This window comes from Microcaecilia unicolor, chromosome 13 (assembly GCF_901765095.1).
Source record: "Microcaecilia unicolor chromosome 13, aMicUni1.1, whole genome shotgun sequence".
Taxonomy (NCBI): domain Eukaryota; kingdom Metazoa; phylum Chordata; class Amphibia; order Gymnophiona; family Siphonopidae; genus Microcaecilia; species Microcaecilia unicolor.
This window is the reverse complement of record NC_044043.1, coordinates 55,662,349-55,689,797: the sequence shown is the minus strand read 5'-3', so window position 1 is coordinate 55,689,797 and position 27,449 is coordinate 55,662,349. Positions and strand designations below refer to the sequence as shown.

The following is a 27,449-nucleotide window of genomic DNA, read 5'->3' as shown; positions in this document are numbered from 1 at the left end:
CATGGTTAAGTGATGTATGCACATCTTATGCATATTCATTAGGGGGAAGGAGGAGGACCACTGGCTAGTTCCAGTTTGAGCACCACTGGCTTAGAATTACGTAAGTACATAAGTATTGCCATACTGGGAAAGACCAAAGGCCCATCAAGCCCAGCATCCTATTTCCAACAGTGGCCAATCCAGGTCACAAATACCTGGCAAGGTGGGGGGGGGGGGGAACAAGATGGCGGCACGCTAGACTCGTCGTGAGTCTCTCTGTAAACTGCTGTGTATTTCGCGTTTTTCTTCTACTTTATTAAATAAGATATGCCCCATACAAAGCGGAAAGGCTCCGTGAAGGTCGGTACTCCGACGACCAGAACATCATTACCCACACAACAGAGTATTGAAAGGTTCACGACAAGGAACTTCACCCCATTGAATGTCGGAGTAATTCCTGCGGTTGTCTCGGAGCAAGGAGAAGCCAAGACCTTGGGATTACATGTAACACTCTAACCTCCGTTTCTCAATCCACCGCCGCGCCCTGCTGGCCTTGATACACAAGCAAGTCCTTCCGTTCCTGAGAAAGAAATAGGAAGTTCCTTGAATCGGGGTCTAGTGGACGAGGAGCCAGCAGGAGGTCGGAGAACTTTGGTTCTTCCGACTGCGTATGAAACACCAAAGATTGATTCCGCGGCGGTATCGCTGGAAGCTATTTGGAGCACACTCCAGCGTTTGGATCGGACTGTGGCAGACTCTGCAAATCAAACTACAACCCTAGTGAGTACTATAAAAGATTTATCTACAGCTTTCTCAACTATGAAATTAGAACTAAATGGCAAAATTGATACCTTAAAAGAAGACGTTAAAAATGTGAAAGTTCATCCTTTTTGATCAAAGACAATGCAATTTTACATCGGAAAATGGAACAATTTGAAAATTATAATCGGAGGTTAACCCTCCGATTATTGAACTTTCCTCGATTGCCTGTATATACTCCGTTAGAAGTATTTAAGCGTTACCAAGTTGAAAATTTAAAATTTTCCCTGGAATCTATTCCTCCATTAAATAAAATTTACTACATTCCTAATAGAAAAAAAGAAGAGAAATTACAGGTTCAGTTACCTCAAGAACAAGAAAAATTGAATGTTTCAGAATTGTTGGAGATGTCTTTGACTACAACATCAGAGAGACAAACTTTGCTGGTTTCTTTCATATTTGAGCAGGATATGGAAGCGGTGAGAAGATTGGCTCTTAAGAACTTACAAACACTTTTTTATGGGGGGAAAGTTTGGGTATTCCCAGATGTGACTAAGCAAACTCAGGAAAGGAGGAAAGTCTTTCTGGCATTAAGAACAGAAACAGTAGCCTTAGGAGCATCATTTAATTAAATTACTCCTGTAAATGTAACGTTAAATACCTGGATGTTAAATATGTTTTTTTTTTCTTCCGGAACAATTGAGATGTTTTATTGATTCAAAAGAAAATATAAGATATGTAGAGTCTGTATGGTTAAGATTTAAGGAAAGAGATAACTTACAATTGGATTAGGGTGAAGCGATGTGTTAAGCCTTTATTGAATCAAACATTTTTTTCCTCCTTTTTTTAAACTCTTTTCTCCTGAGTTTATAAAGAATCCTCCCCCCCATATATAGTGGTCTAATACAAGATATAATTTTGTGCTTCTAAAACTAATTTTCTAAATATATATGTATCTGTTTTTCATGTTCAAGATGATAAATGCTTGTAAAGATTATAAATATGCATAAATAAAAAAACACCCCAAAACAAATACCTGACAAGATCCCCAAAAAGTACAAAACATTTTATACTGCTTATCCCAGAAATAGAGGATTTTCCCCAAGTCCATTTAATAATGGTCTATGGACTTTTCCTTTACGAAGCCGTCCAAACCGTTTTAAAAGTCCACTAAGCTAACCGCCGTTACCACATTCTCTGGCAACGAATTCCAGAGTTTAATTACACGTTGAGTGAAAAAACATTTTCTCCGATTCGTTTTAAATTTACTACATTGTAGCTTCATCGCATGCTCCCTAGTCCTAGTATTTTTAGGAAAGCGTGAACAGACGCTTCACATCTACACGTTCAACTCCACTCGTTATTTTATAGACTCTATCATATCTCCCCTCAGTCGCCTTTTCTCCAAGCTGGAGCCCTAGCCGCTTTAGCCCTTCCTCATAGGGAAGTTGTGCCATCCCCTTTATCATTTTAATCACCCTTCTCTGTACCTTTTCTAATTCCACTATCTTTTTTGAGATGCGGCGACCAGAATTGAACACAATATTTGAGGTGCCGTCGCACCATGGAGCGATACAAAGGCATTATATCATCCTCATTTTTGTTTTCCATTCCTTTCCTAATAATACCTAACATTCTATTTGCTTTCTTAGCCGCAGCAGCACACTGAGCAGAAGATTTCAACATATCATCAACGATGACACCTAGATCCCTTTCTTGGTCCGTGACTCCTAACGTGGAACTTTGCATGACGTAACTATAATTTGGGTTCCTCTTTCCCACATGCATCACTTTGTACTTGCTCACATTAAATTTCATCTGCCATTTAGACACCCACTAGACAGACGCTGGGGCCGATGCAGGAAACTTCCTTCGCAGTTACTGCGGATTTTACTGCAGGATAGCAGTGCAGAAAAGATTTAAGTGTGGCTGTTAACTCACACAGAAACCACGTTAAAATGCATTAAGGCCCAGATGCTCAAAACTCGGTACTGTTCTGAACAGTGCTGTAAAAATACCGTTGGAATAGCACAGAAAAACAACTTCCTAATGCTCAGCGCTAATGAGATGCAAATATAGGCGTGTTCATAGAGTTGAGCATTAGGGAGTTTGGCGGGAGGATTGTGCTTGGTGCATGCATAGAGGAGTTCCGCAGTAAGCTCAACTCCTGTGCGCATGCGCCTGGCAAAACCCAACATGAAGCACACATTGGCGTCTGTTTTTTGTGGCCTAAATATAAGCATTCCAAACTTTTTTTTTTTTTTTTTTTTTTTTTAGATGCTTATGTATAAATGCAGGAAACAGACACCAGTGTGTGCTTTCACTTTTGGGTCTGCTGTGACTTGCGCATATTCATTTCTCACTACCAGCGCTTAAGGGCTTGCACGGGCTTCCTTCTGCTTTCAAAAGCAATGAAAACCTGGCAGATTTTGAGGAAGGAAGAGAGGATACACCCTAATGCCTGCTCTGGAGAAGAGACGGCTGAGGGGAGACATGATAGAGGTATATAAAATGAGTGGAGTGGAACAGGTGGATGTGAAGCGTCTGTTCACGCTTTCCAAAAATACTAGGACTAGGGGGCATACGATGAAACTACAGTGTAGTAAATTTAAAACAAATCGGAGAAAAGTTTTCTTCACCCAATGTATAATTAAACTCTGGAATTCGTTGCCGGAGAAAGTGGTGAAGGCGGTTAGCTTAGCAGAGTTTAAAAAGGAGTTGGACGGTTTCCTAAAGGACAAGTCCATAAACCGCTACTAAATGGACTTGGGAAAAATCCACAATTCCAGGAATAACATGTATAGAATGTGTGTACGTTTGGGAAGCTTGCCAGGTGCCCTTGGCCTGGATTGGCCGCTGTCGTGGACAGGATGCTGGGCTCGATGGACCCTTGGTCTTTTCCCAGTATGGCATTACTTATGTACTTATGACCTGGTGTTATTTTTTGCAGCGGTGAAACAGTTTTGTTTTCTGAGCATTGGGGAGGAATACAAAATGGCCTCATTTTCATGAGGTTGACTACATTAGCATGCTACTTGTGCTGTTCATCTGCACGCTCATTTGTTCCCGCGCTCCAGGCCTCTGAACATTCTGTGCAGGTAAATGCAGGTGCTAGTCGAGAGCTAATGGCCTCTAGCGCCCATGTTTACTTTTGAGCATCGGGGCCTAAATTCATATTCATGTTCTGTCCTGATTTTTTTTTATTTTTTTAGTTCCCTCCAGTAAGAGGTAGAGGAATTAGAAAAGCAGGACTGGACTTAACACATCTGTTATTGCAGATTATGAAATACCTAGCTTAAGTTCATGATCCAGTGATACCTGTTCAATGCTGGGGTGCATTGGGTGTTCACCTCCCAGAGATCTATAGGAGGAAGCTGGCCCATTGAATTTCCTTTCCATCTTCTTTTGTAGAGGGAAGAAGAGTGCCAGCAGCTGACGGAGCTCTGTGACAGGCAGGGGGAACAGCTGATCAGTATCAACTGCCAGCTCCAGGAGAAAGCTTCCAAAAACCAGGCCGAAGTCAGAGACATGAAGGACATAATCTATGAACTGGAGGACCAGGTGGAGCAGGACCGCGTAGTCAAACTGCATAACAACCAAGTCATCAGTGATCTGGAGGGTAAGCCCAAGAGATCCAAAGGACTATCGGGGCTGCATACATTTCGCATGCGTGTTGGGTCTTCGGGCTGGGGACAGCATGCGGATCCCATCTCGAGTCAGTTGTGGTGAAATTGTTGATGAGAACTGGAGTTGTGAGGTTAGTGAGCAGAGAAATGTCCTTGCGTTCAGTAATAGAAAGAATTCATGTTGTAGGGTATTTTGAGTCCTCTTTGGCCAGGTCATCCTATGTTTTTTTTCTGGTTTGTTTCCAGGCAAGGTGATGAAGTTGGAGGAGCAGAAACTGGACCTGGAGAGGCAGCTGAAGACTCTGACCAAGCAAATGAAAGTAGGAATGACCAAAAATCAGATACCCCATTCCACCCTAGAAGCGGCTACATTAGTGGTTTAACAGTGCTACGATGGTAGAACTTGTGGGAAACTGTTTACATACAGAAAGCTATGCGCTAGACATGCACCGATGCCTGAGGCGCAGCTTCTACAATGAGATGAACGAGAAAATATATGCGGCGCTGCAGTAAGCTAACAACATGCAAAGTCAAAGTGTACAGAACTTGCAAACCAATTTCTTGTATATAAAATTTTTGTGAGGCTGATATTTACGCACAGAGCAACATTCTGGTTCATGTGCAGATGTGTGCTGGTACTTTAGGTTTCTGTGGACACATGCACAAAGTTGTAAACTCTTGTTCTGTCTTTAAAGCTGCAAGTGCTCACAATGGTTCCAGCAAAAACTGGCAGTAAATCCTCCTTCTACGCTATCTTGGACCTAGCAGGGAATTATTCATGTGTGTTTTTTTACTTCTGCACATTTATTTATTTATTTATTGTTACATTTGTACCCCACGCTTTCCCACTCATGGCAGGCTCAATGCGGCTTACAAGGGGCAATGGAGGGTTGAGTGACTTGCCCAGAGTCACAAGGAGCTGCCTGTGCCTGAAGTGGGAATCAAACTCAGTTCCCCAGGACCAAAGTCCACCACCCTAACCACTAGGCCACTCCTCCACTGTTGCTACTATTTGAGATTATACATGGAATGTTGCTATTCCACTAGCAACATTCCACGTAGAAGTCGGCCCTTGCAGATCACCAATGTGGCCGCGTAGGCTTCTGCTTCTGTGAGTCTGATGTGCAGGACGTCAGACTCACAGAAACAGAAGCCTGCACAGCCTTCTACATGGAATGTTGCTAGTGGAATAGCAACATTCCATGTAGAATCTCCAATAGTATCTATTTTATTTTTGTTACATTTGTACCCTGCACTTTCCCACTCATGGCAGGCTCAATGCGGCTTACATGGGGCAATGGAGGGTTAAGTGACTTGCCTAGAGTCACAAGGAGCTCAGTTCCCCAGGACCAAAGTCCACCACCCTAACCACTAGGCCACTCCTCCACATTGTGGAGGAATGCTTAATGGCCTCATTACCATGCATTTTAATAAACTGGCATGATAGGCGTGTGTGCCCAGTAAACTCCTGCACTAACCCCCTTTGATCATTCTGTGCCCATTGACATCAGCATACATCAATGGCATAGCTAGGACTGAATGGGCCCCGGGCGGAAAAACTGAGATGGGGTTCCCTGTCACACCATCACTCCCAAAATAGTAGGAACGCAGTAGTGGGAGGTGGGGGCAACAAAAATGCACATTTCCTAAAGCTCTCAATCCACAGTAGCACTCAGGATCCAACACCAAATAATTTAAACATTTTTCTAGACCTCAACAGCACAACCCCGAGTTCCAGTGCTTCATAGCTCTACGCTTTTATGTACTTTTTGTCTTTGGTTTTAATTAGTTACTACTCATACTTTTTTTTTTTTTTTTTTACTTTCAAGTTCATATTAGGGAAGCAAGAACTTACCTTACCCTCCACCTCCCCACTTGCCAAGGAATAAAATACAAATCAAAAAGCTTCACATACCTATGGAGCAAGACCTGGAACACACTACCAAAAGACCCGAAATGCATGAACAATTACTTTCATAAACACCTTAAAGCCACCACCTTCAAAAAATTCTTCTGTGAGGAAACCACATAGTCACAAGCCATAACTGATCCATCACACATCACACTATGCGTAAACAGTAGGAATTGAATGTTTGTTTTCTGTTTTAAAATGTGTTGTAAGCCACATGGAACCGGCCCATGTTTGGAAAATGGGGGGTATAAATGTTTAAATAAATAAATATCATTGGCTTCCGATTAAACACCATATCCATCACTAGATACTAACTTTTAACTTACAAAATTCTTCACCAAGCTCTCCTCCTACCTTGCTTCTCTAATCACCCCGTATAGACCTTCTTGAATGCTTTGCTCTGCCTCCGAACACTGTCTCACTGTCCCACCAGTACTCTTCAAGTTAGAATCTACTGACCACTGTCTCGCCCCTTCCCTCTGGAATTCCTTGCCATTTGATATTAGGGCTGAATTATCCTACCCTCAATTGAGGCCCATTTATTCTCTCTGGATTTTGCTGAAGGCGTTTAGACGTGTTCCGGGTAGGCATCCGGCAACTCTCCCCTCCCTCTCTCTTCTTCCCACCCTATTCTCTCCCTACTCTCCTGTCATTGATTGTAGTTCTTTTCCTGTTTTCTCTTTGATTCAAGTCCTGAAAAGCAATGTATTAAGCACTTAGAGGCCCTTTTACTAAGGTGCATCAAAAAATGGCCTGCACTGGTGTAGGCGTGTGTTTTGAACGCACGCAGGTCCATCTTTCAGCACTCCTGGAAAAAAAAGGCCTCTTTTTTTTTTTTTTGTGGCCGAAAATGGATGTGTGGCAAAATTAAAACCAACACCCGTCCATTTTCGGCCTGAGACCTTACCACCACCCATCGACTTGTGGTAAGGTGTCACATGCTAACCAGGAGGTAAGCGTCGGCGTGTGTACATTGCCAATTACAGCCGGGTAAGCGCCACGCGGTAGAAAATAGAAAATATTTTCTACCGTGCGTCTTGGACGCACGTCAAAAATGGAATTACCGCCCGGGGCATGCGGTAGCCGGGAAGTAGTTCCAATTTGTTGCACGTTGGACATGCGTAGGCGCCTACATGCCCTTTTTTTTTTTTTTTTTTTTTTAAATATCAATCAAGCCACCTTCCCACTTATTATTGTGTTATATCCCTGGTGGGAGGAAGTGGGTTGGCTTGGAGAGAGAAGGGGAGAGAAAGATTAGAATTGCTCCATACTGATAGACAGCAGAAAACCCCAGCAGTACCTACTTTCTTTTCTTTTCCTTGACTGCTAGTAATTTGTGCTTTCTGGGGCAGACAGCACCAGCATGAGAAAATCATAAGAGCTGTCGCCTTTCGCACCTACTGAACCATACAGGTAAAGTGGGTCATGCTGTCTGTCTGTGCCTTTCAGAAAGAAATGGAGGAATGGAGGATCTTTCAGGCTGACCTGCAGACTGCGGTGGTGGTGGCGAATGATATAAAGAGCGAGGCTCAACAGGAGCTGCGAGCGGTGAAACAGAAGCTGCGGGAGGAGGAGGAGAAGAGCAGTAGACTGCAAGAGGAGCTGGAAGCAGTGAGGACAAGCAGGTCAGTGCCAAAGCCCTTTGCTCGATGCTAGCTTGGTGTGCTGGTGTGTTGCCCCATCTTTTTTGGTTGTGTTCCCCATCGTGTGTTTCCTCCTCTAATGTGTTTTCTCATTCATTGGTTCCTCTCCGCGAAGCTGTACTCGGCAGCCAGGCAGCACACATGCTACCTTGACGGTTTGTAACCCTGTGACTTGATGCTGAAGACGTACATAACAAGAGTGCATTACAACAGAAATATAAGAAATCCTTATATGCAGCGCCTAATATCTATTTTCATAGTCCCCAGTGATTTAGCCGTTTCTGTGTAGAAAAAATGAATTTCCCTATTGTGTGAATCTGTTGTGAGCATAAGGTCCTGTGCCTCTCTTTAACCAACAAATGTCCTGGGAAGAAAGCCTTCATAATGTGAGGGGGGAGGGGGTTGCCATTGTATGTGTCCCTTGCTCTCTCGAGTATGAAGTATCCCCTGTTGTTGCATTTTGTTCCCAGGGTCCAGAATCCTTCCTCTTGCACTTTATTTCTTAGTGATGTGGTTCCAGTTGAAATGAGGGGCATTCAGTAAATGCGTAAACTTTGCACCATTTGAGTGAGGAACCCTTTATTTTGACTAGAGGGTTAATAAGGAGTATTACAATGGGTCCTGAATGCATGCATAATGCTATCTTTTGCTACCCAGTAAATTCAGGGCTTGCTGATGTCTGTGTCTGTCCATGTCTGCTTCTCTGTCTGTCCTATTATCTGCTGCCTCTCTTCAGCAGTGACCCGGATAAGCTGACGAGCTACACAGCCCGATGCGCAGAATCCTGCGAGAAACTGCTTCAGGTCGGGGAAACCAGGAGGCGGCTTTCTGTAGGGAGCCCCAAGATCTCCTGAGGTCAGATTAGTGTCTGAAGGCGAGAGGGAGATTCTAGGAGCGGTTCTTGCAGGAACTGAATCTCAACAGCTTCTGTTCAAGTGAAGAGCCACCTGTAGCTGCCTCCCCGCAGGGCCAAAGGGTCCTGTCAAGCACCCTGCCCGAGTCTGCCATTCTTAGTTGTTCTGAATGGCTTCAGGCCTTTGCTGGCTCCTGTCTGGTTTAAGGTTTATAGTTGTTCTAATGAAGAAAATAAAACTGAGTTCTTGAATGTGGAGTTTACAGAATGTCCTGATGATGCCATCAGTGGGTGACCCAAAATTTTCCCCCCAAAAGGTAAGAATCTCTGAAAACTAATGTGACTAATATGTGCTCTAAATCTATAAATAGAAACATTTTGGGGGTGGTTTGGATTGGCCTAAAACAAGCACTTAGAAGTCAAATTAAAACTGAAGGGGGATTATGGTCCTATAAATGGATAATGCTTGGTCGAGTGACATCAAGCTAAGCCAATCAGAATGGAGAGAAAACACTAGACTCCGTTAGCAAACTCTCTGCTTCTGAACACCTCTGGGACATTGCACTGGAGTGACTGGACAAGCCAGGTGGCCAGTGCTGTCTTTTGTTTGTTGTAGGGATTGCAGGACTTGGGAATCCTGGTTACAGCTTTTGGGCTTACTTCAGTGCTTAAGACAGTGACAAGCAGGAAGTTGCCGGGCTTGTACCAGACTCTGCTGGAGTCCCTCAACTCAGTTCAGTGTGCATATATGTGAAACATGCCTGTCTGTTCCGTGTGCCCTGTGTGCTTTGTGTGTGCATGTCTGCTTTGTGAATCAGCAGTGTGCAGCTGCAGCCTTAGGTGCATGTGCAGAGAGGAATGACACAGGTGAGGGATGGAGATTCTAGAAGGCAGCCATTAATTAAAGGGGAAGTACCATCTGCCTAGATTTTTTTTTTTCTTTATAAATTATGCATCTTACCTTTTGCACAGCATTTCCTAATCTGTTCTGTAGGTAAACCTAGCCATTTTCAGTATTGCCACTATGAATATATTGGAGACTATATTTGCATCTCTCTCTTGTGCATAGTCATTGCAGCAATCCTGAAAACCTGACAGGCTAAGGGTGCCTCCAGGACAGAAATGGGAAATGCTGCCTTGGCAGAAGAACAGAAAACATTTAAAATTATGATGATCAAATACTATGAAACTTAACACTAAAGTGCTCACTAGATGCATTTCTCTCTCATTCTCAGATATAGGGCCTTTGAACTTGAAAGTATAACTGTCTCATACCCTCCCCAGCTCCTTCTTTAACTGAGATGTATTTTATTTTTATTTTTGTTACATTTGTACCCCGCGCTTTCCCACTCATGGCAGGCTCAATGCGGCAGGCAATGGAGGGTTAAGTGACTTGCCCAGAGTCGCAAGGAGCTGCCTGTGCCGGGAATTGAACTCAGTTCCTCAGTTCCCCAGGACCAAAGTCCACCATCCTAACCACTAGGCCACTCCTCCACCAATGGCACCAAAGGGCCTCCAGGACTCTGTATTATTTATTTATTTGGATTTTGCTCACACCTTTTTCAGTAGTAGCTCAAGGTGAGTTACATTCAGGTACACTGGATATTTCTCTGTCCCAGGGGGGCTCACAATCTAAGCTTGTAGCTGAGGCAATGGAGGGTTAAGTGACTTGCCCAAGATCACAAGGAGCAGCAGTGGGATTTGAACCGGCCACTTCTGGATGTCAAGACCGGTGCTGTAACCACTAGGCCACTCCTCCACTCCATCACTAATGAACCAATACCTTGCTTCTTGGTTAGAAACACAAAGTCTTAAAGCCAAACCCCAACAAGACTACGGTATCTCAGATCACTGAACAGCTTCTTCATCCATCATTCTAATTCTGTGTAACAGTACTGTTTACTGACCTAAAGAAGGCAAGATAACTCTTACAAGCTACTCACGGGTGGTCTTAACTACAACTTTGTAGACCATTATTTTTACTTAGAAGAAACAAATGGTGGGGTTTTTTTGATGAGCAGAATTTTCTTTAAACTTTTTTTATTTATCACTAATTTTAAATCATTACAACCAAGTAATCAACTTGTACAGAAAAGTAAAACTTCCCACATAATAAAAAGTAACAAAATCAAATTTATAATCTAAGAAATAATTAACATAATAAGTTAACTCAAGTCCACATTAATGGATCCAACACTATTGATAGTGGAACAATAAATTCCAATAAATTCAGAATAGAGCAGCTAGTCACAAGAATAACATGTAAGCCGCATTGAGCCTGCCATGAGTGGGAAAGCGCGGGGTACAAATGTAACAAAAAATAAAAAACATCTAAACCCCTGTGACCCGCTTCATTGTGAGAAAAGCTCTGAGATGGGAAGGTTCAAAAAAACACATTCTTAACAGACTTGTATCTAACTACACGTTTACAAGGATATCGCAAATAAAATGTAGCGTCAATGTGAATTACACCTGTCTTTAACAATAAAAATTGGCGCCATTACTTACAAGTATTTCTGGAAATGTCCAGAAAAATCTGGATTTAAAAGCCCCCAAAAAGTCTTATCGTTATTCTTGAAGAACATTTTCATCAACCAGTTCTTGTCTAGTGCTAAAACTATAGTAACAAGCGCTGAGCAGCACTTTTAAAGGAAATAAAATACCCCTAACTTTGCTGAGCTATTCGTTTACCAAGCTGACAGCCATCTTCTCTTTGCCAGCCCTGGGACATCCTCTGATAAGTTTGAAAGCTGCACCTTTTCCTTGGAACACATAGCCAGTACTTTCAGTCACCAATCCCATATTTGAATCTTTTGGCCCCAGACATCTGTTTCCTCTCCCCTTCCAGTCTTCATTGCCTACAGCCACCGACCTTCAAAGTTCTTCCCTAGCTGCTGGCACTCCTCACACCTCTGTGCTGCCCCTCTTCTATTCCCTGAGAGTGCCCTCTGCATGCTAATTCAGGGGGAACGGGACTAGCTAACACTTTTGCAGTCTCTCTTTAAGTTACGCTGCTGCCACTGTTCATCCTTTGCTACTGCTCCCATATCTAAGGGCCTCTTGCTTCTCTGAACTTTGGATGTAGCACTCACTGCTGAGCCATGACTCTGTACTAGAAGCCTCCCTCTTCAGAGGAGCTGGACAGAGTGGAGGAATAGCCTAGTGGTTAGTGCAGTGGACTTTGATCCTGGGGAACTGAGTTTGATTCCCACTGCAGCTCCTTATGACTCTGGGCAAGTCACTTAACCCTCCATTGCCCCTGGTACAAAATAAGTACCTGAATATATGTAAACCGCTTTGAATGTAGTTGCAAAAACCTCAGAAAGGCAGTATATCAAGTCCCATTTCCCTTTCCCTTCCCATAAATGTGCCAAGACTCCCCAGAGTACAGAAACATCAGTTTGCACTACAATTCTTGTAACAAGTGACTAAGATGATATTACAAAGAGAAACCAAAGGGACAGAAGAACAGGAACCTTCACAATCGCACAAATGTGTCGGTCACAACGAAGATGACAAAGGAAAGCTAGACAATGTCCAGGAGCAAAGTTTTATTGTAACATCCAAAGTCTTGACACGAGTCGAGTTTCGGCCACTAGGGCCTGTCTCAGGAGTCTTCTCTGGATGTATCTAAATGTAATAGCTTTCGGTTTGACAGTATAAAATCCACACCTCGTGTGATATTATTTCGTATGATAGAAGTTCTCACCTCATAAAATATCGCGTTAGATTTTATACTGTCAAACAGAAAACTACCACATTTAGAACACATCCAGAGAAGACTCCTGAGGCAGGCCCTAGTGGCCGAAACACGACTTGTGTCAAGTCTTAGATGTTACAGTAAACATTGTTCCTGGACATTGTCTAGCTTTCCTTGTCATGTTCACTGTGACTTGACACGTTACAAAGAGAAAACCAGGACTGACACTCAAAACAGAATATCAGATATACCAAAAAAGGGGATAAAGGAAGATGTTTGATAAACTAACAAGTCTCCTAAATCTTAATGTGTCAATGGCATTGTCCTTCTTACTGATCAGGGCTATAGCTTTATAAAAGCAAGGCTCCCTATAGCCACCCTGAACATTCACCAGGTGGAAATGCTTATGTACAAATAAAAAAGAGCAGGGAATGCTGCAGGACAGGAGTGAGGTGCATGGACTCTGTGTGACTCAGTACTGGAATAGTAAGGAGTGCTGCATTGGCAGAAAGAACTATGTATGTGCGAGGGTCTTGGTGCTGGAATAGTAGGGGTTACTGCATGGCACGAGTGAGGTGAATTGGCAGAGCTGTGTGTTCGGAAGGCGGGGCAGGGGGGGTTCAGTACCATGGTGTAGGAGTGAGGTGTATGGCAGAGCTGTGTGAGGGTCTCCGTATTGGAATAGCAAGAGATGGTGTGGTGCAGGTGAATATGCGCCATGCATATAAAAAAGGTCTTTATTATTAAATAGTTAAATAGGACCATTTTTGTTGAACATGAAGATACTGTGTGTGCACTTGGCACTTTGCTGGATGTACTGTAACAGCCTTTCCTTCTTGTTTTTACAGAGTTCTCATCTCTGCCAGCTGACACTGTGGAGTCATGTTTGGCCCCTCATCTCTCCTGGGATTCAGTAGAACAGATAAAGCCCCTTCAGCTGGGCAGAATGCCTCCTACTGGGAGAAAACACTACAGCAGAGGGAGATGTTCTGCTACATGTTTGTAATAAGGCCTTGTTCTGTGACTTGTAACTCTGCGTTGTTTCTCCTATTAGGATACTTTTACTTAAGACTTTACGTGGAACTATTTTGACCCTTCCACAAGGCAATGTATGAAATACATACACCACGCTGAAGCTCTGTCTGTATCCTAACAAGCTATCAAAGAGCCCAACTCAGTCAAGTCTTGAACCTCAACAACTTATTGACTCGTCACTATATAATCATCGGCTCCTCAAAGCTGTTATATACAAAGTTCACACTTAAAAAAATATTGCCTACACAATCCTGTCTTCAAATATTCAAAAACAAACATACTTAGCTGCATGGATGTGAAGACTACTACATTTGAAGATCATTGATTCCAGTCAAACTCTTCTACTTAATAACACCAACTCTAACATGATATGTTTCATCAAAAAACTTCTCCAAGGAAAGTCTCTGCATCAGAAATACTCTGTCCACTTTCTATGCAAAAAAATAAAAAATTATTAGGCAGCAGCATTCTTTCTACAAGAACATTCTTGCATCCAAGTGGAGGAGTGGCCTAGTGGTTAGGGTGGTGGACTTGGTCCTGGGAAACTGAGTTTGATTCCCACTTCAGGCACAGGCAGCTCCTTGTGACTCTGGCAAGTCACTTAACCCTCCATTGCCCCATGTAAGCCGCATTGAGCCTGCCATGAGTGGGAAAGCGCGGGGTACAAATGTAACAAAAAAAAAAGAAAAGATGGCCCTTGGATGTTGTCATATGACTCAAAAGTCCAACCAAAACAGAATGTTACAAATAACAGTTCTGAAACCTTTATTGCATTAGATTTCTAACTATATCCCGCTAACACCTCACAGTTCCAAGCAGGTCACAGTCAAGAAGCCAGGACAATCCCTGGGGAATTACATAAACCCAACATTAAAATACCATTAACTTTAAATACTAACTTCTCATAAAATGAGATATTAAGCAGTCATTCCTCCTAACCTTCTAAGTTAACCGGACAAATCAGACCACATAAAACTTGGTTCTATCTTTATGCAATTTGATTTAGGCAGTTAAGTGCTGGCTATCCTACTTAACCAGATAAGGCACAAACCAGATATTCAATTCCAGTTGCCCAAAGATGGCCTGGCATTGAATATCCTGCCTTCATCCAAAAAGACACTGACCAGAATCGGCTGAATATTTACCCCGGTATGTTTAAAAGAGATGACATGGACTATAGGAATGGCTTTATTTATTCATGGAATAAGTCCAAGAACCACACCATTCAAAAATAAGAAACAGATGAGATTTGTGACTAAGAAGATAGTGTGGATGATGTATTCATAGAGGGTGATGCTAATTTTGAAAGACGGAGAAAAAGAAAGACAGAGTACTACGATCCATTAGCTTCCCTTTTTAATACCCTTCCACCACAGAATATTCCAAAAGGGAATTTTGTAATGACAAGATTTGGGGAAGAAGACCTTGTTAGATACTGCCAAGAAAATAGGTCTAGAAGAGAGGAAATGTTTTCATCCCACAAGAGGGGGGTGGGGGGAAGTGGAGATCATAAGGCCCCTCTTAACGCAAACTAGAAGTTAATTTATTGCAAAATGTTTGTTTTCAGAGGCTGAGGATAGTGTTTTGGCAAAGGGCCTTTCCTTTGTCCCAACTGTGCTGAATAAAGTTACTTCAACATACCATCGGCTGGAGAGATTTCTTGGTCCATCCCTACTCTTTTGTACCTGATTTGGGCTATGTTGGGGGTTTTCTTAACCTGACCTGTTGGTGGTTCTGACGCAATGCTTTCAGCACCAGAAGTTCACTTATTCAAATTTTTCAGAAAACTCAATATCATTGATTTATTTTCAAGGAAACTGGTGGGTTTATGTGAAACCTGTGTTGTAAGGGAAGGGAATCTAAGTGAAAACCATTGGGTCCTACCAACCCATTGATCACAATATTTGAAAAAGTAGTGCTGAAGAAAATCAGTACTCTTTAAAAGAAAACAAAATCAAAGATTTTCTGAAGAGATGACAATGTTAGAGAGGGTATGTAGAAAATGTCAGTCTGAGGACAATAAGATTAAGTGGAGGCATGCTATTCATAAATATAAGTATACTATTTCATTGAAAAGGTGGGAATACTATTCTAAATTAATTGGTAATATTTATCTTTCTGCCCTCTCCCAGGTATAAAGGTACTAGTTACCTGTAACCTGGAATGTCCAGGACTCCAGGGATTATGGTCCTAACGCCACCAGGCAGAGAGTCAGAAAGACACAGAAGGCTTTAGTAATATGAGAATAATCAGTAATTGTTTATTACACTTACCAATCAGGACTACAATTAGAATACATAATATAATTAATTCTCATATGAGACAGCAACCGGGACACAAACGTGACCTCTGACATTATCGCTCTGATTGCCTCTGTCCATGATTCTCCTTTTATACCCTATTCTCTCATAGGCTAGTATTGGAAGTACAAAGTCAGCATATTCTAGTAAATTCTATCTTACAGAAGCAAAGTTCTTCATAACATATTTGCTTATCATAAGTAAGTCAGTAAGGTTATCCTACATTGCAAAAACCATCTTCCCAGCAACCAAAGTTGTGTCCCTTCATTGTCTGCTTTCATGGTCAGCAGCAAATGTCCCTTACATTACTTCATTCTCCTGCCACACATATCTCTGTTATGACTCCATATCTGCCTGTCTCTCCAACAGAAGGGCAAGCTGACATGAGTTTCATATTCTGTGTAATTCTTGTTATTTAGCTTCTCAGTGACTCTTAACCTGTTCATAGCCTGTTCACAGAGGCCTAGCTTTGCTCATAATTCTCAGTTACTGTAAAGTTATTTTGTGGTTCATGACCTGCATGTCCCATATAAATAGTACCAAAACTTTGGATAAGAAAAATAATTTTTAAGGTGGTTAATTCATTATGGACTGAATCATCTGGTTAGATCTGAGAATATATCTTTTCCATCATTTAATGATCTAGCTCAATATTTGAAGCATAAAATAGAAACCTTATGAAGGCAAGTAAATGATGTGGATTTGCTATATTGGGTAAAGATTTGAATGTACCGGTAGACAAAGTTTGGGACAATTTTGAATATATTGATGTGGATATGGTTAAAAGATTGTTGGGTAGATAGGCAAAAACTACATATTGGATGTTTGCCCTGCAAGATTGAGATCTGCGTCTTCCTTTTTGTTGTTTTTTTTTTGTACTTATGGTTGAATGGATGAACAACAGCCGTAGACGGGGGCCTATTTCCTGTGACTGGTGGCAATATTGTTTTGATACCAATACCAAAAGATTCTAAGGGTAATTTGCATGAAGTGTCGAATTATAGACCGGTTGCCTCAATACTGTTGTTGATCAAATTTATGGAGGGTTGGGTCATGATGCAACTAGAGGATTACTTAGGCAAATTTGATTTGTGACATTCTTCTCAATTGGGATTTCGTAAGGGATATAATACCAATACTGTTTTGGGTGCCTTAATTGCACATGGGAGGTATTTGCTGAGTCATGCACAGTGTGCTGTGGTAATTCAGTTCAACCTATCAAGTGCATTTGACCTTGTTGATCATGAGGTATTATATTTGTTGGATAGTTTTGGTGTTAGAGGGGTAGTGTTGGTTTAAGGGGTTTCTAGAGAAACAAAGTTTTATAGAGTTAAGAAGCAGGGGGTCTTATTGGAAACTTGGACACCTGTCTGTGGAGTCCCACAGGGCTCCCCCTCTCTCCATTCTAGTCAACCTTTTATTGCAACCTTTGGGAAAAGCACTTATTAGTATGCAGTTCCCTCTTTCATATATGCCAACGATATTACTAAACTAATGCTGGTTTCTAGAGAACATTCTAAAATGGTGCAAAGAATTCAATTGTGTATTGAGACTAGAGACTATTGAACAGTGGGCTTTGAGTTTTTGTTTGAAACATAACCAGGAAAAAACAAATTTTTATGGTTAGGCCTTGTTAAGGACATCATGGGAAAAGAACAATTCATTATTAGAAATTCTGAATTTAAATTTGAATCTTCTACTCATTTTTTAGGGGTCAAGGTAGATAGCTCATTGTTTAGTTAAGTAAATAACACCCCTGTTTACAAAGTGGTATTGTCGACACAGCCCACTCACTTTGACTGGACTGTCAGCATTGTCACATGGCTTTGTAAATGTGTGTGTGTGGGGGGGAGATTGTTCACAGCTCTTCCCTTTTATTAAGGAAATTGCAAATTATTCAGAAATATTTTGAATTACCATCATTTAAGCTTGTAGTTCAGTCATTATTACTCTCAAAGACCAAAAACTTGCCATAAGGGTAATATAGTCATTGAAGATGGCTAATTATTTTATTTTTTTGTTACATTTGTACCCCACGCTTTCCCACTCATGGCAGGCTCAATGCGGCTTACATATTATACAGGTACTTATTTGTACCTGGGGCAATGGAGGGTTAAGTGACTTGCCCAGAGTCACAAGGAGCTGCCTATGCCTGATTAATTCAGTTAAACCTTGTTTTACAAACTTCATCAGTTACCGGTCATGACGAGGGTTAATTTTAAATTATGTACGTTAGTTCTTCGATCCCTGTATGGTACCACTCCCTCCTATTTGTCTAACTTCTTTTCAGTTTTGGATAAGCAGCTACTACAGGGTCAATTAGTATTACAATTCCAGTCTGTAAATTCAATCACGTTTTTAGACAGTTATCGTCATCGCTGTCCTATCAGGCTGCTTCCGTTTGGAATTCCTTTCCTTCTTTTGTGCGTTCCCAAGAGGAATACTGCAGTTTTCATAAGCAACTTAAAACTTTTTTATTTAAGAAATATATTATATGTTTAGCTTTGTTGTTTATCCCAGATAAATTGTTCTGGTACTCTTTGTGTTATCCATATTGAACTTCAAAGGCTATTGCAGAATATAAGACCACTATGTAATGTAATTTATCATAACTTAACCAAATAAGAGAATTGTGCATTACAAGATCTGAAAGATGATTCAAAAATAGTAAAGCTGCCTAACAAAAGTGATACAGTGGTAATCATGATAGAACTGATTACCAAAAGAAATTCTGTATTAGTTAAATGAAAACAACCTTTTATACACCATTAAACAACACCACAGATAAAATTCAGAAAAGAATACCCTCAGTCGTAGAGACTGGTAAGCAACAGGGTATCCTTACTAACAATCAAGCCGACTGTTTCAGAGTAAAACACTCAGTCATTCCTTAAATCAGAGGCACCGCTATGGGTGCCACAATGGCATCTGATAGTGCCAATTTATTCATTGGCAAATTTGAAAAAATCCATTTAGAGACTAAACCCATTCAAAGACTCTGTGGTATTATGGTAAAAATACACTGATGACTTCTGATAAGGAAGGATGAATTAGCTAGCTTAGGAGATTTCCACATTTTGCTCAACACCAGAGATGTGAATTGAAATTTCATATGAATTTTGATGATAGAGAGATCTGTTTTGTGGAACGTCATGGCTTGCAGAACCTGAGGCAGCATGGTTTTACTAGAGGCAGGTCTAAGACAAATATGTTCAATTTTTTTTGACTGTGTGACCACACAGTTGGATTGAGGGAAAGCACTAGATGTGATGTACTTATATTTTAGCAAAACCTTTGACACAGTTCTGCATAGGAGACATAAATAAACCAAGTGCTCTTGGTATGAGCACTAAAATAACCGACTAGGTTAGGAACTGGTCGAGTGACAAAGGGTGGTATAGTAAATGGAGTTTACACGGAGGAAAGGGATGTTGCCAGTGGTGTGCTGCGGGCATTAGTTCTTGGTCTGCCTTTTTTTTAGCATTTTTATGAGCAGTTTTGTGGAAGGGCTGTCTGATAAGGTTTGCCTCTTTGTGGATGATACTAAAATCTGCAATTGGGTAGACACCCCTAGGGTGTAGATAGCATGAAGAGGGAGCTAGCAAAGCATGAAGAATAGACTAGAACTTGGTGGCTAAGATTTAATGGTAAAAAAATGCAGAGTCATGCATCTGGCTGCAAAAACCTGAGGGAGCAGTACAGGATAGTGGGTAAATTACTGTGTACCAAAGAAGAGTGGGACTTGGGGTGTGTTCATATATGATTACCTTAAAATGGTCAGTTAGGTAGAAAAGACAACAGCAAAAGCCAGAAGGATGCTTGGGTGTATAGGGAAATGAATGGCCAGCAGGAAAAAAAAGGTGATAGTGCCCCTGTTTAAGTCTCTGGTGAGACCCCCATTTAGAGTACTGCATACAGTTCTGGAGACCACACCTTCAAAAGATATAAACAATAAATTATCCAGAGGAACCAGACAGTACTCCTAACTGACTGAGGATATGACTACGAGCCTGGGGAACCAAAGTATGAACATAGTACATACTGAGGGGCATTTTTGAAAGGGACGTCCAAGTTGCGATTTGGACGTCCTTTCAAAACGTCCAAATCCAGGAGCGGGGAAACCCATATTTTAGAAACAAGATGGACGTTCATCTTTTGTTTTGAAAATACCGTCAGGGACGTCCAAATCCTTAAATTTTGACATCCCCAGACATGGACGTTTCTGATTTTTGGCAATTTTCGAAACTAAAGACACTCCACCGGGGCGTTTGCAAGGACATCCTTAGCAAAACTTGTAATACTAACTTGTAATACTAACTGTCCCTTTCGATTATGCCCCTCTGTAGCAAAATGATATTTAAAATTATGTACAGTGAAGGGTGATATGATACTTCCATGTTGGAAGAGAGGAGATTGAGATAAGCAATTGAATTATGAAGAGCAATTTTGGACATTAACTATGAAAGTGAGATGGCTTTCTTTAATATCATTATAAAGGGTTTCAGAACTGTTATTTATAAGATCCTTCTCCGATTGGAATTTTTGAGTTATGTGATTGTGGTTTTAATTGATGGTGTCTGATGGCTATCTTGGATACAAATGTAATGTTTGTTCTAGAAAGAATGCTGATATTGTAGATTTTGATTTTTGTACAAGGTGGACCAAGTTCAGCTCATGAAAAGAGACACTTTGAAGCAGTTTTCTGAAGAAACATGCTATCATGTCAGTTGGAATTAAGTAGAAGAGTTTGCTGATGGACATCGACGTTATCAAGTTGAGAACTCAGTTGATAGATATCGTGATGAGTAATGCATTTGGAGATCATTGCACCCAAGTATTTTTTATTTTTGAATATTTGAATAGTGGATTTTATAAGCAAAATTTAAAAGTGTGATTTTTGAATATAGCATATTTTATGGACCAATGATTATACAGTGATGCATCAAATAAGTTCTTGAGGTTCAAGAGTTGACAGCTTGTATGGTGGTCCACTATTATATTAAATATTGCTTGGGCTATTTTGATTCTTAGCTTTTATAGTCTCAACAAGTTTTTGCTCAAGGATAGTATTGATTCTGTTCTAACAAAGACATGTTGTTTGAATATGGTCAGTTGCCTAGTCTGTATTTCCCAAACCTGATTTGGTGATATGACAGATTTGCACCAAATATGCATGAAATAAATTTGCATATAATGGAAACTCTGTGTATTCAGTTCTCTCATGCATATTCCTCCTGAGGATATCCTAATACCCTGACTGCCTGTGAGGTCACCGGAACAGGTTTGAGAAACATTAGTTTATACACATTAAGGTATCTGGTCAAAAGATTGTTTTTAATCCTTTTCAACATGTTTGCAAAACAATTGTGCAGTGCTTGAGACCATCCATCTGGAAGTACATCAAGATTCATTAGAGTGGACTGATCAGGTTCAGATGATGTGTGAAAGCTGATCACGGTCCTGGAGTTTTTAGCTTTTTGAAATTCATCAGAACCTTATCAGCGAAAGATTGAAAAGTACAAAGGAATCTGAGTATGTTTTGAATTACCTTCTAAAGAAAGATGACCCATAGTCTTACAAAGGAAAAAATTATGTTACAACTTTGCTGTGAGAATGGCTGATGAATGGTATGGTTGAATTTGTGTCATATGGAGGGGCATAATCGAAAGGGGTGCCCAGGTTTTCCTGAGGATATCCTCACAGGACGTCCCGGCAAAGGGGTGGGGAAACCCGTAATATCAAAACAAGATGGGCGTCCATCTTTCATTTTTATAATACGGTCGTGGACGCCCAAATTGCAAAATTTAGGTCGACCTTAGAAATGGTTGTCCCTAATTTTCGCCGATAATGGAAACTGAGGACGCCCATCTCAGAAACAACCACATCCAAGCCATTTGGTCATCGGAGGAGCCAGCATTCGTAGTGCACTGGTCCTCCTGACATGCCAAGACTCCAACCGGGCACCCTAGGCGGCAGAAATTCAGAAATTGCTCCCAGGTACAGAGCTCCCTTACATTGTGTGCTGAACCCCCCAACCCCCCCCCCCCCAAAACCCACTCCCCACAACTGTACACCACTACCATAGCCCTAAGGGGTGAAGGGGGGCACCTACATGTGGGTACAGTGGGTTTGTAGTGGATTTTGAAGTGCTCACATTTACCACCACAAGTGTAACAGGTGGGGGGGGGGGGCCTGGGGTCCACCTGCCTGAAGTGCACTGCAACCCACTCAAACTGCTCCAGGGACCTGCATACTGTTGTCATTTGAGGCTGGCATAGAGGCTGGCACAAAATACTTAAACAGTTTTTTTAGGGTGGGAGGGGGTTAGTGACCACTGGGGGAGTAAGGGGAGGTCATCCCCGATATCCTCTGGTGGTCATCTGGTCAGTTCGTCACCTTTTTGAGGCTTTGTTGTAAGAAAAAATGGACAAAGTAGTGTTGCCCAGTGCTCATCAGGGACGCCCTTCTTTTTTCCATTATGGGTCGAGGACGCCCATGTGTTAGCATGCCCCAGTCCCGCCTTCGCTATGCTTCTGACACGGCCCCCTGAACTTTGGTCGTCCCGTGATGGGAAAGCAGTTGGGGTCGCCCAAAATCAGCTTTCGATTATGCCGATTTGGGTGCACGTGAGAGAAGGACGCCCATCTCCCGATTTGTGCCAAAAGATGAGTGCCCTTTTCTTTCGAAATGAGCCTGATGGTCATTTTGGGATCAAGGATCCCCTTCCTGGGCCCTGGGAGCAAAGTAAGTGTGAGTGGGATTAGGACACATGAATCTGCAGTGATAAACCCAGGAAACCCTTTCCCCAGGCAAGGAAATACCACTGCCATGAGTTTTCAAAGGTTTCCATTTTCGTGGGTTAATAGTCCATTCTTCTCTTGCTGCCTTCTAGGACCTGGCTATAAAAAAAAAAGTGTTTGCTCATCACTGAGGTCTCTTTGGGCCCTACTGGAGACAGACACATTTCTCTGTTTTGTCATGGTATGAAAATGACCAGGGCTGTGGGTGGTTCTGCAGATTGCAGAATTGGAATATATTGGTGTGAAACCGTGCTTAGTAAGTCTGGTTTAGTGGCTGCAGTTTCTAGCTGTTATCACTAGGTGTCAATATTGTCTCAGAGCAAGGAATATGAAATTTAATCAAAGGCAAAATATAGGGACAATTCCTTTAACTTTTTGATTGGCATTTGAAAGGATTAGCTGGCTTTATGTTATAAGGAGATAGTGACTGATTCTCCTGATAGCTGATACAGTAAACTGTGCTGTGCATTAGTACATTGGTTTACCCCAGATTTTCCCATGTTAATCTTACTCCCAATGCAGAAAGACTTCTAGAACAGAAGCAGTGGCCAAACTCAACACATGCAAAATGGTTGAATAACAAATTGCAGCTAATGTTTTAAAAAAAACAAAAAAAACAGCACTAGAATTCAGCTGTTTCACATTCCCTTTATAGTTCTCTTATGCCAGCTCAGGGCAGACTTAAAGGTTCAGCACAAGAATAAAGGGGTTATCTGAGGTGAGTGCATCACTTCACCTCAGATGGCCCACAATCCCTGGTGGCCGAGCATCGCCCCTTCCCTCCCCCCCAGGCACTCCCCATTGTACTGTGAACGCCTCATTCGCCTTCCCCCACCATGTTCTTACACCTCCCTCTCTCTCAACATCACAAATATCTCTGGCCTCTAGATTCTGATCCCTCACCCCACCCCAAAAATTTCCCTGGGGGCCTAAGTGGGAAATGCTGTGCATAGGGTGGGTTTTGCAAGGGGGGTTGGGGAGCCTGCCTAAGATCCTAACCTATTTTGTGTGGGGGAGGAGGCACAAGGGGCCACAGGCTACCAGAAACGTATGTGGAGTCATGGAGAGAGAGGAATCAGGAGCTTCAGAACTGCTGTTTGAAGTGTTGGGGGGTCGAGGGTCTGGGTTCTGCTGGGCCACTAAGACATTTTTTAAGAGTGGGGGGTGGGGTAGGAGATTAGAGTCTCCTTTTCTGTCAGTTCATGAGCTAATCCATTCTCATGCACTAACAAGAAGGGAAACATTTTATAATGTAGCAGATGCCTGCGTGTTACCACAGTGGTATATGTGTTTTTTTTCTGAGCGTGCACATGCAAACTACTGCTACAGTAAATACTTCATCGGGAGTAAATATATTTTTTTAGCATATGCATTAGAACACTTGTCACTGGAGCATATTGTACCATTTTAACACACAGCTTTCTGCATCGAGGCCCTGGTCTGTACGAAAGCCTTTTAAGGGAAGGAGATGTCTCCTTGTGAAAAACCAGGATTTGGCTTTCTTGTTATTTCTGAGCTGGAGCCCAGGTGATTAGAAGTTCAGTGGCTACCAAGTGAGAGCCTTTCTCCTTCAAGCAGGCCTGGTTTTCAGAGAAACTAGAATATGAAGGTTTGCCTGGTTAATAGAGCAAATCTATTTTCTTCACTGTCGATAGCTAGAATATCAGATCTTGCTGTGCTCAGACAAGATGAGGAAACAGCTGGGCCTAGCCTAGGCCTTTCTTAAAAATCAGGACTCTCATACATGCCTAATTGCAAAGTTTAGTTTAAAATGATGAGAGAAGGAAGTGTGGAGGTGGAGGCAAGACAGAAGGGGTAGGAATCCTACCCCTTCTGTCTTGTCTCAACCTCCATTCCCAGTACTGTGGGAGTGGGTACAGGAACAGGACGGAACCCTGCTCTGGTCCTCTGTGCTTGGAATGCTGGACTCTTTTGATGTCACAATAGAGGCTGATGACCTCACTGCCGGCATCACATCTGCTTCACCAGCTGGGAGCAGGAAGGGGATCCATGCTGCTCACACATCTGTTCCCTCTGTTTGTTTTCATTGTGCTGCACATCTTTTCTGGTTTTAAAATGTTATTTTAAAAGGAAAATAAAAGGTTGTTTTTGGGTTTTTTTTTACTACAGATGTTTGCATATCTCCTTTTTTTTTTTTTCATTTTTGTTTTAAATTGTAATCAATTTGCCGTCACTGTTGGGAACCCTCTGTGGTTAAGGTACAGGTCTTGACCGGAGCACACCTGAGCAAGCTTAGAATAAAGAGAGATCCATGGGGGATCTGTGCTAGGGGAGCCAGTCTCTGAATGAACCGGGCTGATTGGAGTTGTGGGGGAAGGGTGACCACAGAAATATTGAGACTTTGGCTCGTGGTTGTTTCCCCAAAATGTGAGCATTACACAAGTAACAGTTGAGTACAACTGAGCTACAAGAGCCAGGAGAATGTGATAATCTTGAAAGGGCCAGTTTTGCTCCTGATCTCATCCTGGCTGTTTCTCTAGTTGCATTCTTTTGCAATTAAGTTACATCAAAGAGAGAGAACTTTGAAAATGAAGGAACTTCCAAAAAGAAATAACTATAAAGCTAATAAAGTCCTAGAGGGGACAAGAATCAAACTGACTGAAGAAGCACTACTTACAACAAGAAGTTGTATTATAGGATAAGCAAGATACATCTGACACTTACATAGCTCTGTCAACATCTCCCTTGTCCTCCAGAAGAAATTGTAGCTGAGATGGATCATAAAATATATAGGAATGATTATCATGAAGAAAGCAAATTTGCATTTACACGGATTTCTCAACTGGAACTTTGCTCCAATATCCAATGCTTGTTGTCTAAGGGCTAAGAACTATTTCCGTCTTCCCCGAGTCAATCTAGAAATATCAGGAAAACGTGTAAGTGGCCTCCAGAAGAGGAACATTTCCTTGATTGTAAAAAAATAAACATTGTAATAACTCTTTATCTTGGAGGTATACAAAGGTAACTAGCAAATTGTTCAGGATACATTCCACTGAGGAGATCTTTCCAGAATAGCAGTTGCATTTAGACTATCAGAAGAAGCATCAACCAGCATTGTCTTTCCAGTGTGGAAGATTTCTTAGAGGAGGTGACAAAAAATAAATAATACGATGAGGCAAGGTCTCTTCGTTATATTTTGAGGATTCCTTCCTGGAACTTATAAAATAAAATAGCAGTTGATATTAAAGTATGAGGAAAATTAACAATTCTCTAAGGGCCTTGTTTACTAAGATGCACTAGTGTTTTTAGTGCACACTAAAAATAAGCGCACGCTAACTATGTAGATGCCCATAATATGCATCCATATGGTTGGCGCTCACTAAAAATGCTAACGCGCCTCCAGCATGGCTTAGTAAACAGGTCCCTAAATGTTTTATGTAGTTCTCAAAATTCATTGAGTCATCAATCTAGCTTGCATAAAAGATGATTGCTGAATTTGACATACTTAAGTAAGTTCTCCAACTTTAAAAGTTTGCTGGGTAGATAAGTCTTCCAGGGGTCCATTTACAAAGGTGCGCTAGCATTTTTAGCGTGTGCTATAAATAAGCACGTGCTAAACGCTTATATAGTCTTTATGGGCATCTCTAGCATTTAGTGTGTGCTAAGTACGCTAGCATGCCTTTGTAAAAGGACCCCCCCCCCCCCCCAATTTCTTAATACGATGGATATTATCTGTCACTGTAGGTTGCACACCAAAACAATGCTGGCAAAATGACTCAGTGCTGACCATAGAGTATCTAAGGTGATCTTCGAAGCAGGGGGATTTTCCTTCCCTCTCAGGTGCTCTTGGCATCTCTACTAGCTGGTGAATGAAACTATTAGAGCTAAAAGAAAATCCTTCAGAAAATTGAAGAAGGATCCGACTCAAAATAATAGGAAACAGCACAAGGAATGGCAAGTCAAATGCAAAGCGCTGATAAGGAAGGAAAAGAGAGACTTTGAAAAGAAGATTGCGTTGGAGGCAAAAACACATAGTAAAAACTTGTTTAGGTATATTAGAAGCAAGAAAGTGGTAAAAGAATCAATTGGACCGATAGATGGGTTAAATGGTCAGTATTCTCAGTGGAGAACCGTGAAAAGGGATTTTAGCAGTATACAAGATTTGATTTGATTTGACCAAGGGGTAAAAGGGGCACTCAGGGAGACAAGGCTATAGTGGAGAGATTAAATGTTTTCACCAAGGAAGATGTGGGAGAGAGATACCAGTGCCAGAAATTGTATTCAGTGCTGATTAGTCAGACAAACTGATACAAAGAAATCTCTGTAAACCTGGAAGATGGAGCAATTTGACAAATTGAAGTGTAGCAAATTGCCTGGATTGGATGGTATACATCCCAGAGTACTGAGAGAATTGAAAAATTAACTTGCAGAGCTGCTATTAGTAATATGTAATTTCTTTCCATTCAAACATGGTACCGGAAGATTGAAGGGTGGTCAATATAATGCCAATTTTTAAAAAGAGTTCCAGAGGTGATCTGAGAAATTATAGACTGGTGAGCTTGACATCAATGCCGGGAAAATGGTAGAGACTATTTTTATAAAGAACAAAATTACAGAGCATATAAATAAGCATGGATTAATGAGACAAAGCCAACATGGATTTAGTCAAGGGAAATCTTGCCTCACTAATCTACATTTCTTTGAAGGGGTAAATGTGGATAAAGGTGGAGCTGGTCAATATTGTGTATCTGGACTTTCAAAGGCATTTGACAAAGTACCTCATGAAAGACTCCTGAGGAAATTAGAAAGATGTGGGATAGGAGTTAGTATCCTATGTGATTCAGAACTGGTTAAAGAGAGTAGGGTTAAATGATCAGTATT

General features: G+C 41.5%; 1 protein-coding gene across 1 annotated transcript in view; it reads left to right on the top strand.

Moving 5' to 3' along the window:
* The window catches only part of SPECC1 (sperm antigen with calponin homology and coiled-coil domains 1), a 217,134-nt gene that overhangs the window by 67,875 nt on the left and 121,810 nt on the right, over positions 1 to 27,449 (top strand). Inside the window, exons 5-7 of the mRNA XM_030185806.1 lie at positions 4,150 to 4,357; positions 4,611 to 4,684; positions 7,726 to 7,901. Of these exons, the coding sequence (XP_030041666.1) occupies positions 4,150 to 4,357; positions 4,611 to 4,684; positions 7,726 to 7,901 (458 nt within the window). The remainder of the gene's footprint in view (positions 1 to 4,149; positions 4,358 to 4,610; positions 4,685 to 7,725; positions 7,902 to 27,449) is intronic.